This window comes from Zosterops lateralis (assembly GCF_965231275.1).
Source record: "Zosterops lateralis genome assembly, chromosome: 3".
In the NCBI taxonomy this organism is placed as follows: Eukaryota; Metazoa; Chordata; class Aves; order Passeriformes; family Zosteropidae; genus Zosterops; species Zosterops lateralis.
Window position 1 is genome coordinate 23895463 of NC_139764.1, and position 13023 is coordinate 23908485.

General features: G+C 35.4%; 1 protein-coding gene across 2 annotated transcripts in view; it reads left to right on the forward strand.

Moving 5' to 3' along the window:
- Positions 1 to 13023, forward strand: part of EML4 (EMAP like 4) — a 147117-nt gene that overhangs the window by 121037 nt on the left and 13057 nt on the right. For both annotated transcript variants that reach the window (XM_083856238.1, XM_083856237.1), the window contains exons 12-20: positions 420 to 515; positions 2687 to 2821; positions 3044 to 3179; positions 4963 to 5114; positions 6646 to 6771; positions 6891 to 7022; positions 7632 to 7699; positions 11616 to 11704; positions 12874 to 12971. In XM_083856238.1, the coding sequence (XP_083712364.1) occupies positions 420 to 515; positions 2687 to 2821; positions 3044 to 3179; positions 4963 to 5114; positions 6646 to 6771; positions 6891 to 7022; positions 7632 to 7699; positions 11616 to 11704; positions 12874 to 12971 (1032 nt within the window). The remainder of the gene's footprint in view (positions 1 to 419; positions 516 to 2686; positions 2822 to 3043; positions 3180 to 4962; positions 5115 to 6645; positions 6772 to 6890; positions 7023 to 7631; positions 7700 to 11615; positions 11705 to 12873; positions 12972 to 13023) is intronic.

Here is a 13023-nt window from a genome sequence, read left to right on the forward strand (position 1 = left end):
TGTGTTGTTCTCTGAGACCTGAGGAAAAACAAAATATTTATAGAATAGAAAACTAAATAATTTTGCTGCTAGCATGAAACTGCAAGCACGAAAGAAAAAAAACCCAAAAGCAAACCCAATAAAAACTGATAAACAAAAACAGAGTAAAGAGTTTGTAAGATACTTTTAAAGCTTTCCTAGAATATTATTTGAAAAATGGTGATTTTTTAATGCAATTATATAAAAATCTATGTCTGTCTTAAAGAAAAAAAAAAAAAAAAGGAAAATTCCATATGTATTGAGTTTGTAATTACTTTAAAAGGACTTGGTTAATTTATATTTGTACCTTTGTGGATTTTTTAAAGTGCTTCTGCCCTGCCCTGTTTCTAAATTGAATATGACAGTACTTTGTCCGTACTTTTTTATTCTTTTTCCTTTAGGATTCTGGTACTCATTTGTGTGTAATTGATGACTCTAATGAGCATATGCTTACTGTGTGGGATTGGCAGAAGAAATCAAAAATAGCAGAGATAAAGGTAATTTTTGCACATGAATATTCTGAAATACAAGTGGCTTTATTCCTATAAATACAGGTTTGTGAGACATGGTTTTGATCTTACTTGGAAACTGCAACTGTGTAATATTGCTGGCTTGTTTAAGGATTCCACAGAAATGTATTCTTAACTTATTTACTGGAAGAGGTTTGAATATTGAAGGGTTTATAATTACATTTTACTCATCCTTAAGAGCCAATGCAAATAAAGCAATTTTGTAATGGTTTCTTAATTATAAAAAAAAAAATCCTGGGAACTTTTGGAAACTAAACTGGCAATTCAGTCTGTAGTTGTTTAAAACATAAAATACTTTTGGACATTCCTCATTTCAATTTTGTCTGAACCAAAATCTGGTTATTGGTTCTCAGTATGTGTCTCTTCTCATTTGAAGTCCCAACCACTTTTGTGGATTGCAGTCTTGTCTGCTTTTCTGTTTCTTTTTGAACTTTTCCAAATTTCAGACCAATGAGATTTGTTCAGAGGTGTTGTACTCACTGCTCGTGTAAAGCTGAATCCTGTGTTATCCAGTATCAAGTGAGCAAATATTTCATGCATGTGGAACTCAGTATGTGTCTACTTTTATAAATCATGCTCCACAGGCTTATATATCATTACAAACTTGCCATTTCAGGTAGCAAAGTCAGGTTGGTTTGAACTGTTTTCTCTAGATTATGTTGACCAATACTAACTGTATTTTACAAGTTTTAATTTAAATCCATGACAGTATTTTCATTTCCTTTTTGATATTTTATTTGAAACTATTTGGCATATGCCTTGTATTTCCTGTTCACTGACATTATGTTTTGACTGTTTTTGCACTCAGGGGAGTTCCTTGGTTTTTCAGAATTGGCTAAAAATTATTTGGCAGGGACAGCTTGCCCTTCAGAACTTATCCACATCTAGGACTTGATCTTACAGTATCTTAAGCACCTTCCACGGAAGATGATGTGAGCAGAGTTGCATTCATTGAACTGGGATGCAAAATAAAAGCTGTTTCTTAGCTGAACTCCATTAAGTCCTTAAATTCCAACTGACTTTTTTGACATAGCAGATTTCCTCATGTGAAAACTGTGTGAGAAACATAATTCAATAAATATGGCCATGGGAAGAAAAACAATAAATAAACTTTAGAAGATTGGTTTTTTTAAAGTAAGCCAAAAGCGGGGAAGTAGGAAAAGTTTCTCCCAAAGATGTGATTCAAGAGCACTCTTATGTATAGATCACAGAACAGATGGGGTTGGAAGGCACCTGTAGAGATCATCTGTCCATCCCCCAAGCCAAAGCAGGTTCACCTAGAACAGGTTGCACAGGATCATGCCCAGGTGGGTTTTCAGTATCTCCAGCAAAGGAGACTCCACAACCTCTCTGGGCAGCCTGTTTTGAAATCCTGTAGAAATAAATGCATTTACTTTCTTGTTTTGTAGTCACTGCCTGCAGGAGATTTGTGTTCAAAGGCAGTTTGGTTGAATATATATTAGAAGCTAAGTAAATGACCAGTCAGTTTGTTATCTTTATAAAATTTATTGGTAAAGGACGAAATACTTTAAGATGGTAATTCAGTAAAAGTACATGCAGTCAGTAAAAATACAAAGGTGGAACCCTATGTTTCAAAGTTTTGAGTTATGCAGGCTTTTCTTTCTTGTGAGGAGGAAAGCAAAGAACTCAAAAGAATTTTTATGGAATTTCAGAAAGAAAATGATGGATATAATCCTACAATATTATTGTTGTCTTACTTGCCTCTGTCACAGCTTTGTTATCTAGAATAGCAAACCAGTCTGTGTAAAAACTAAGCAGCATTTCAATCCAAAAAAATGTCTTTCATACATTACTCATTTTCCTTGGCAGAAGTCTTAACTATTTGAGAGAGCAGAAGCTTTTGTGATTTGAAAGGGAATGTTAAACTGTAACTTAAACGTTAAACTGTACTGAAGTTTAATAAAGATCTTTCTTATATATGTGAAAAATCAATATATATAAAATTATATGTGCAGTCATTCAGACAGCTGACTTAGCACAGAACACTTAGAAATACTTTCAAGCATACAATGAGCTATCTAGTTTTACATATCTCTGTTTTAAAACTTGTGGGTTTACATGTGTTTCTAGTTGTTAATGTCCTACCTGAATAAATATTATTTCTGTTTTTATTTCAGACTACAAATGAAGTTGTTCTTGCTGTAGAATTCCATCCCACTGATGCAAATACCATAATAACATGTGGCAAATCTCATATATTTTTCTGGACCTGGAGCGGCAATTCATTATCAAGGAAGCAAGGAATATTTGGGGTAATAATATCTTGATACCAGGAGAGCTTTAAATCAAAGGAAATCACGTTTTCTGTACATTTGCTTCATTGTTACTAAGTACTGTCTGATCAGAGAGGTAAACAAACAAAAATAGGCTAAATTCTGCTTACATGTATGCAGGATGTAAGAGTGCAGATGCATTATTCTGATTATGTAACAAGTACAAGCAGTTATCTCTTTCTCTTGCTTACTTTATTTCAGAAATATGAGAAGCCCAAGTTTGTTCAGTGTTTGGCTTTCTTGGGAAATGGTGATGTGCTCACTGGAGACTCAGGTGGGATAATACTTATATGGGGCAAAACTACTGTAGAAGCTACTCCAGGAAAAGGAGCTAAAGGTAGGATATGTTGGGAGTTAATCACAGATTTTACATAGTCTGTAACAGACAAACATAAAGGATGGCATTAGGCAAGGAATAGAGAAACAGGCCTGACTCAGAGCATACACTTTCTATCAATAACAGGTGGTACCTAAGTCCTGCAAGTCCTATGAATTTGCTGACTTAAGAGGCAGTCTGGAATTTCTTTATTTAGTTAACGAGACTGCATGGAATGAATGAAAACTACTTTATCTAAATGTTTTGCATTTTTAAAAAATGTGGTTAATAGGCTTTCCTTTGATCTGGTGATTTGAAAAAGGCTGTAGGATCAGTTTGGGGATTCTGCAGGCTGCCTTTACAAACTCTTAAGGCTTATATTGCACCATGCTTAGTCTCAGAGGAATACCATTAAGTGGTGGAGCTGACATTAATAGGACTTGTATGTGAAGTACAATTACAGTGCTTAGTTGTAGCAGTTCCATGAATAACAGTTTCTGGTTTAGCTGACCCTCAAGTCTTGATATACTTAAAAAAATAAATTTGAAATGGAACTAACTCTTTAGAGCAGAGCTTTTGTAAAAAAGAAAGGAAAATGATTTGTTACCCAACATATGCAGACCTGGCACAGCTTAGCCCTCATAAATTCAATGATAATTCATTTTACTTGGCAGCTATTTCAAACACTCCAGTTTAAATTGGTATGCCAGGAAAACATTCATGTAAAAAGTACATTTTTAACAGTAAGTCTGATTTTGTAGGTAAATCTTTTTCTCATCTTTCAAGCTAACTGCAATGGAAAAGAAATTCAACGTACTATCTGATGTTTAATTTTTAATTCCTTGTGCAAAAATAACCTTTTTTCAATATAACCCTAAGTGTTATCAAATAGAGTATTTATTTACATTGGCTTAACTAAAGGTGGGGTTTTGAGTTGGTTTATCACATTAAATTGGTCCCATACTCTCTTTCACAGTGTGAGAGCACACTGATTTAAACTGACTTGAGCCATAGGCAGAGTCAGCAAAGTTAAGCTCATAGCTGTGTGGTGTTTCACTTTCTCTGTGATTGCTGTTTGAAAATACGCAGCACGAGAATCTTGTTTTGTTTGGGTTTTTTAAATTACTTTCCAATAAGAGTTCTTTTGATATGAAGACCCAATGAGGATGCAAAAGGATTCTTTTGCTACCCTTGTTGTTTAATTTTCTCATCTCCTTCATTCTTCCAAGTATTTTCCTTTAGATAGACTGCTGTCTTGATAGATGCCAAATGCTGGTTGTACTATTTTTATGTATGGCAGCATCCAGCATTAGATATTAGGTTCATGCATCCTGGAAATGTCGCTATAAATAATTGGCCTTTTATTCCCAAAAGACTATAGACAACAAGTCTTTTAGTTTCTTTTAATAAAGTAACTTTACTTCTTTTCTAATAATGACTTGCTAAATATTTTTTTACTCTAAAAGACAGTTTCTCTTGCATCTGGAAAAACTGTGTTCCTTTGGAAAGCAGAGAAATGAAAGCATTTTACCAATTGTTGGTTTTGCCTTCACATTTTGTAGGACAATCAGTCTCAAAAAAGTTTTTCTTTAGATAGGCGGGCCCTTTGTTTTATCTTTTTATCCTGTAAGAAAACACTACCACCTTGTGTTTGCAATACTAAGAGCCTGACAGTCCAAATGCAATTATTTATTATACACTTCCTTTATTCTTCTACCTAAATGCAAAGCTTCTCGTAAATCCTAATTGAAAAAATGAGTAGTGCTTAAAAATGAGTTTTTTATTTTCTTTTTTGTGCATATAGGAGTATATCAGATAAGCAGACAAATCAAAGCTCATGATGGCAGTGTGTTCACACTCTGTCAAATGAGGAATGGAATGCTGCTAACTGGAGGTGGGAAAGACCGAAAGATCATCCTGTGGGATCATGATTTGAATCCTGAAAGGGAAATCGAGGTAAGAAAACTGGAGTGACAAGGAAATTGCCTTGAACAAGGTATTGGCCAGCAAGACAGAGCCTTCCCCACCCTAGGTCGGGGAAGTTAGGATGAAAGAATACTTTCTAGGTGCTGTTTTTTAAGTGGATTATGATGTTTGATTACAAAAGTGTATAAATTTTAGCCTATAAATGAGCTTTTATGAGGCTTCAGTTCTCCTGTGTTTAAATTGAACAGAAATTTTAAGGGTTTTCTTTCTTCAAAACCCTTCCTTAGTTATTTGGAGTTGTTTTAATTCATCCTGTTTGAGAGGATGTTTGAGGATATTCTTTAGTATTGCCTGTGTTTTTATAGGTTTGTCTCTCCAGAGAAAGACAATGTCACCAGCATTTTAGGGTTTTAGTAGAATGTTTGACGTAAGGTCAACCAGTGGTAGAATACACATTGGAATTCTGTAATAATTAATGATTAATAAGCTATGATGAGGAACTTCTTTTAAATTTATCCTAAACCGGGAGTTCATTGTGTGTGTCTGTTCTTTGTGATTTGGCAATATGGCAGTGCTAGGTCAGTCGGATGAACTGAAAAAGGTCGTGTATTTTGGATTTTAAAAACTTGAATTTTCTCTTACCTTGAAATAATGTATTCTCCTTAAACAGTTCTTTAAACGTTGGTTTACTCCACTTACCTACTGTCCATTTATAGCAGCACTTTTTTCTTAACACTTACGTAAGTTCAGTCTAGAATTTGTTACTGCCTTTAATCTAGTAGTGACATTTAGAAAACATAGCAGAAAAGGTAACCTTGATTTATGACTATCATATGTAATTCTTAGCCTTAAGTAACACACTCTATTCATATCAGTGTCTCTGTTTTCCTTTTGTTAGTAATGTTATGTTAAAGTTAATTTTTTATGCTACCAGAATTCTGACAGATTGTTTTTTCTTGTCTTATGTTATCACATAATGTTAGTGTATTTTCTCAAATAAAATAGTTTAGAAAACAAACAGTTGCTCACTGTAAAATAAAGTAGTGCATTAGAATTTAAGCCTGCAATAAGCAAAATCATTAAAATTCAGAATCATTGCTAACATAAGGCATATGAAGATTTACTTTAGGCTAATCAGGAAACATTAAAAAAATCGGGAAGCATTTACTGTGTGAGATTTTTCTTGGTTTTCAAAACGTGTTTTGGAAAGTAAATAGTAGCTGTGTATTATTCCTTTCCTTATGAATTTTTAAGGCTGTGGAGTGCATTTGTTTAGTGAATTTGACACTTAAAAGCTGTATAATTTAATGTGTATTTTTTTTCCACTAAAATTATTAAAATGATATAACTGTGATTGTCTTAGAATAAGGTCTTGTATGCCTGTACTGAACAAATAGATGAGGGAGGTTTCAGGTTGTGATCAAGGTTATAATAATTGGATTGTTTCATTTTACTGGGAGAACTCCAGTTCTGATAGTGTCACTGTGCTTTATTTGTGGCCTCCAAAATGAAGCACCTACCAAGATGCCTGATGTGATTTTTCAGATGTTTCTTTTCCCAGGTTCCTGACCAGTATGGAACAATCAGAGCAGTAGCAGAAGGAAAAGCTGATCAATTTTTAGTGGGTACTTCACGAAACTTTGTTTTGAGGGGAACATTTAACGATGGTTTCGTAGTAGAGGTACAGGTGAGCATAACTTGTTTTTTTAAACTGTGACCCAAAAATGTAAAGATTTTCTCTGCTGGTTTGTTATTTTAAGACTCTTCATGTTACTCGTTGTTAAATCACATGTGGTTTCTTTCTAGGGACATACAGATGAACTCTGGGGACTGGCATCTCATCCTTTCAAAGACTTATTTTTAACGTGTGCCCAAGATAGGCAAGTTTGTATGTGGAACTCCGTGGACCACACACTGGAATGGACCAGGCTGCTAGATGTATGTCAACCCTTTAATTTAAATATAAAGCTAGAAAATAGGAAAAAAAGTATTAAATTTCTGTAATAACACTCTCATCCCACCTGATTGCAAGCAAAAAGCCTACAGTTGCACTTCTAAAAACAGCTCTCTGGGAGGTTTGATAAACTTAACAAGGTTCATCAGACATTGTGTAAGATATAATCTGGTTATCATTGCTTGATGTGATTTTGGCAAGCCAACTTAAATAAATCTTAGTCCTTTATTCATGTTACAGTTTATTTTTTCCCTGTTGTTCAAACAATCTGAAGACGTCCTCATACAATTGTGAAGATTTGGCTTTAGATGTCCTTTCCTTACTGTAATTCATTTAGTAGTTTGGCTAGTTCTTTGCTAATATCCAGGAAAAATTATTTTTTACACAGAACTGTAGGCCTTTTACTCACAAGGTGGTCTTGCAGTGCACGTCACCAATACACTGAGAGAAGAGCTGTCTGAGGATTAGCATGCTGCCAAGTGATTGGTTTTTCCTGTGTCGGTTGAGACTCTTAGGGTAGCTTTGGTATAAGGAGAGGTGTTTGTCCCTCAGGACGTGGCTGGGACAATGACATGTCTGTGCCTCTCCTGCAGGAACCTGGGCACTGTGCAGATTTCCATCCCAGTGGAGCTGTGGTTGCCATAGGAACGCACTCGGGCAGGTAAGAGCCTTCCAGCTGAGCTGCGGTGACACAAAGTGTAAAGGAGACACTTTAATACAGTGCACCTTATAATTGGAGTTCATTTGCTTTTTTATTCTTTTTATTTGAGGTTATGGAGCCTAAAAAGCATGGCAGAAGGGGACAGAGCATCTTATACGAGTTAGACAAAGACAGAATTGTCTGATTGTTGTTAGGCTGATTTGGTTTTTTAACAACTCTTTAAATGAAAGCCCAGATCTTGGGGTTTGTTTTGGTTTGGTTTTTTTTTAAGTTTTTGGGTTTTTTTTGGTTTTTTTTTTTTTTAGGGATTTCCATGAACACCCCTTATTGTCTTTTCCAAGTATCATATATTTCAATGTAATATACACGTTGCATTTCTTTTTAAGACAAGTACAGTACAGATCTTTGTCTTTCCCAAATCAAACACACTTGCAACCTTTTAAACTGAGGTAGAGAGGCAAGTGAACAGGCTGGTATTTTGATTTTTGTGTAAGACATAGTTCAGCATGACACATTGATGCACTGAACTGATACTGAAGTGTTCCTATTCTTCCTGAAGTCATCATGCCTTTGAAAGTTGTCAAAGCACAAACTGAATCTTTTTAACTTGGGCTTCTTACAGTGGGGGGAAGAAAACTTTATTTCATAGTCAAATTCTGGCTTGTTACCATCTCCCAGGAAGGGAGTACCATTGTACCAATTTAAAAAAACCAAGTTTTTCATAGCATTAGGAAGGTGAGAGGAGCACATATTAAATCTACTAGCATTTTTGTTCTGTTTTTCAGTTATATCTCATGGCTGATAACATGATGATAAAATAACGCCCGGCGCATTTAAGAAAATTGGGAAACATTTGTATGTTTATTTTGCCAACTAGTATTTTTTTTTGTGCTTAACCTCATGCCTAAAAACCACTTGAAATTTGGTTTTTAGAAACTGCTGAGCATGTGCAACACCCTTAAAATTTCCTGGAAAAGTGAAATGCTAAATATTTTTAGGAAGTTTTCTCCCAGATGAAGATGCAGTCTATACTAAATTCATTAGGTATATCAGGCTACAAAACCAAGTTTACCTTCCAGTAAAAACCTTGCTGAGCTCTAGTATATTTGATTACCACATTGAACCTTTCCATCCTACAATTATAAACATTAAATTGAACGAATATTTCTATCTTCATTAAACAAAGCAGAATATACAGACCTAAGAGTACTTGAAACAGAGAAAAGGGAAAGAAGGTCAGGCTATGTTTCTTCAGAGTTTTTAGATGTTTTTGAACTTACATTAAAGCACAATCAAGGCACATTTCATGGCCAAAGCATTCAGTCTGTTGTTTGCTTTTGGTTGACTTTTTTTTCACCCTCTCCTGGAACATTTAGTGTTATAAGTTTGGCACATTCAGTTTAAATTCTTATTTTTAATTTACTTGAGGCAATGAGTTTATATCGCATTCAAGAAGTTTATGATGATGGCCCTGTAGTTTTTTGGGGTTTTCTTTTTACCCTCAGTAAAAAGAGTTTTTAAGCAGTTATACTGTCACCATTATATTTTAGTGTGTTCTGAAATTGTATGGTTCAATGATGGGTTTGAGATATACAAATGAAACTGAGTTGAAATGAGACCTGGTAAGTGTATAAGTGGATGAGAAATAAATGGAGTTGAGTCAAGATAAACAGAACAGTTTTAAAATTACTGCCTACCCAGCAGCATCATGCAGTGCTTTCTGTGCCAGAAAATCTGGTCCAAGGGAGTTATTTCCCAAGGAATGAAGACTGCATGATATATCTCGATTAACATAGGAAAAATAATCTCAAACCCGTAACAAATCTTTTAATAACTTGATTCACAGCCTAAAAATCTTAAAGCAAATATTAAAGGAGTCTAATCTGTTTAGAACTCAGTTAACCCAAACCTTACGTGTGTCTGTTACCATTCTAGTGCTGCTCAGCTTTCAGCACAGAGGTGAGTAAGGCAGGGGCAAGGAATGGTGCACTAAGGAAGTTGAGTTTGGTGGTTAAAGTTGTAACATCAAAAGAAAACTGACTTACCTCCCTTTTTTCCCATTCTTGTCTGTTGTTTTACAGTGGTATGTCTTTTATCAGGCCAAGCATCGTGCTTTTGGTGCATTTTTCACGTATCACTTCCCATGATAAATATTTTGGTATCATTTCCCCTTTTGGGCTGTCTGCAGAGGGTTTACTGCAGGTTTTGTTACCACTTCCTTAAATACCTGCTGTGGACCTACCTGATCATCACTTGTTTGGGAGTACTAATTCTCTTTGTGGATTCTGCTGCTTGGTGAAAAGGCACAGCTGGAAAACTAAAAAAAAGCTTTTTCAAGGCACTTTTCAGATCCTTTTGCCATGCTTCCAGTGGTACTATTTGCAGGGAAGTAGAGCCTTCTGTGACTGATTGTGTACAGTATCTTGAATACAAAGCATATGAGTATTCAAAGGCACTATGGAAAAAAAGTGCTGACTTCGGTAAGAAAACTGAAGGCTGAAGGGCAAGGTTGGTGTAAGGGGGAGCCACAAGGAAATAAATCATGCAATAGAGGCAATAAATCAGGCAATGCACATTACCTGTTTTTCACTGGTTCTGTCTGTCTTGCACGCAGGTTATTCAGCAGTCCATGCCATATGGAGTTGGGGGTTTTATATGTGTATTTTGTTTAATTTCTTTCATGTGGTTCTCTAGCCACAAGCTGGTTTTAAGCCATTGGGACCAGGCTGCTTCCCAGATGCCTAACTGTCCATCACTGGATGAGCATGAGCTGGAATCTCATCCCCAGCCATAGAAAGCAATGTGTGATGTTCCTGGAGTTCACTTTACAGCTTTGCTATAGAATAAATAGTCCCAGATTTACCAATGTTCCACAGAGTTCACTGTGAGACAAAGGGTGCAGTTCCCTTGCTCTTTTCCACAGTGTTTGACCTTGCCATTTGCCATTAGGGGTAAAAACCTGCCTGTGGCATAAATACATGGCTGTAAGAGCAGAAGTTTGGAGCAAAGAAATTAAATTCTGAATACAGCTCCAATGTATTCAGCCATATTGACACCTTCTGTTTTCATGATCTGTGGGTATGAATACATATTTTTATTAAATTGTCATTGTCTCTGTGTTGCTGGTGTTCAGTGTATTTAGGAGTTGGATGGGCATCAGACCCATTGCAAGATGTTGTCAGTGGCCATTTTGGTCTATGTGCAGTGAGTTTTTGTAAGCATCTCACATGTCCCTTATAAATAATAAACTGCAGATTAAAAGTTATTGGTAAAGAATAAAAAATGCAATTACCTTAGTTATAAATCCTCCAAGCAAGAAATATAAAATGCTAGGTTATGAACATCAAATTCTAGTGAATGGTTGGATATTCCACCTTACTTTAATAAATATTTTCATAGAAGTGAAAAGAATTGAGAGAAAAATACCAAACTAGAATATAATTTGTGTTTGCAATGAGTATGGAAATATTTTCCACTTACATCTACTACTTCTATTTTTTAAAAAACTTTGCTTTATAAAAATTGAAAGATCAGTTTTTATATCAAAACTTATCTACAAAATAGGGAGGTAGAATGAAATTCAGCTGTAGCCTTAACACTTAATGATGATAAAATGCAGTCACATTATCTGTTTGGTAGCATGTTTATTGTCAGTAGACGTTTTGGTGATTATTACAGTGTTTAGGGAAGGGGAAAAAATTGAATGGTATTTAGAATCTTTCATATATTGTTCACTGAAACTCGTATTGCTTTGTGAACCAGAAAAGTGCTCCATTAAAAACAGATGTTCTCTATGCTGCCCTTGGGGGACTAGCATGAGATAATGAAGGCAGGCAGTGGTTATGGCTCTTTTACTTGTTTTGGTATTTTTTTTGTTTAGTGGAAGTGATACTTACTGGAATTCTCCTCTCTCTAGGTGGTTTGTTTTGGATGCAGAAACGAGGGATCTGGTTTCAATACACACTGATGGCAACGAACAGCTTTCAGTGATGCGCTACTCAGTAGGTAGGCAGACTTGTAAAGTCAGAATGATTCTGATAAACCACATGGATCTTCTGTTAAATGGTGTTAAACTAGTCCCCAGGCATTAGAAAAGGCAGAGCTTTGAAAATGTTGTGTCAAATGCTTGATGTGTAACTGAGGATTTACTTTTGGGTTTGTTTATGTTTACTAAATCCTGGAATTTTGTAACTACAGACATCCCCATCACCTTTCTCAGCCTTTTCTTCATGTTGAACTCTGTTGTTATAATAAATGCTAGCTTTGCTCCCCCCAAAAAAGTTCTCAAATAGTTGACGCGTTAACAGAAAAAGTCTGTAAAAAGCTTAATATTTAATTTATATTTTAATATCCTTCTTAGTTACTTTTCAAGTTCATTAATGCAAACCCATAAAATTAAGCTCGTGTCTGTCTGGAAGTCAGAGCTGTTTGTGAAGTGTTTGCTCTGGGATTACATGGAGTCCAAACCAGTGTTGAGTCTCCTCTCCAGACATGACATGAGAAATCATTCAGAGGCTGACTCTTCTCTGTTAAAACAGGATGGAATCCTTGTAAATCTTTTTCTTGTTTGCTTTTGGCTCACATGCCATGTCAGCAAGCAAAATGTTCCTCTACTGCAGCTACATGTGCCAAGCACAGCAATTTATTTTAAATCACTGTGTTCATTGACACTTAGAGGTGTTTGATTGTGATATGAGGCAGCTCTTTTCCATGTCCATTTATTAAAAGGAGACAAGGTAGAACAGAAAAATGCTTACAATGTTTGAAAATTCCACATCTTTGTATGCTTAGTGTTGATTTATTTGCAGTCCACACCTCCAAAGTTAAGCTGTCTGTAGACTAAATACTCTTCTGCATTTTTATGATGCATAAAACTCAAGTCTGCCTGCTGTCAACAGCTTTCAGAAATCCGGTGCTATCTGAGAGTTTATATCCTGTCCATTGAGCACTTACTCTAAAAAAAAGCAGAAGTGAAAGAACTTGTCCAAAAAACATACCCACAAAGTAAACAGATACGGCTGAAAAGCAACATGATGTAAACTGTTATGAATCCTTCAGTACAATTCATAAGGAAGTAGTTTAACCGAGACTATTGTCTTAGCTGTAAACCTGAAATCATTGAAATTCACAAAACAAACATTTATTTATTTTTTACCAAATATTCTGTGTTGTAGATGGCACCTTACTTGCAGTTGGATCCCACGACAACTTTATTTACCTCTATGTAGTAACAGAAAATGGAAGAAAGTATAGCAGATATGGAAAATGCACTGTAAGTTTTGGAGCATGATTACACATTTACATGATTATTACATCTTGTACAT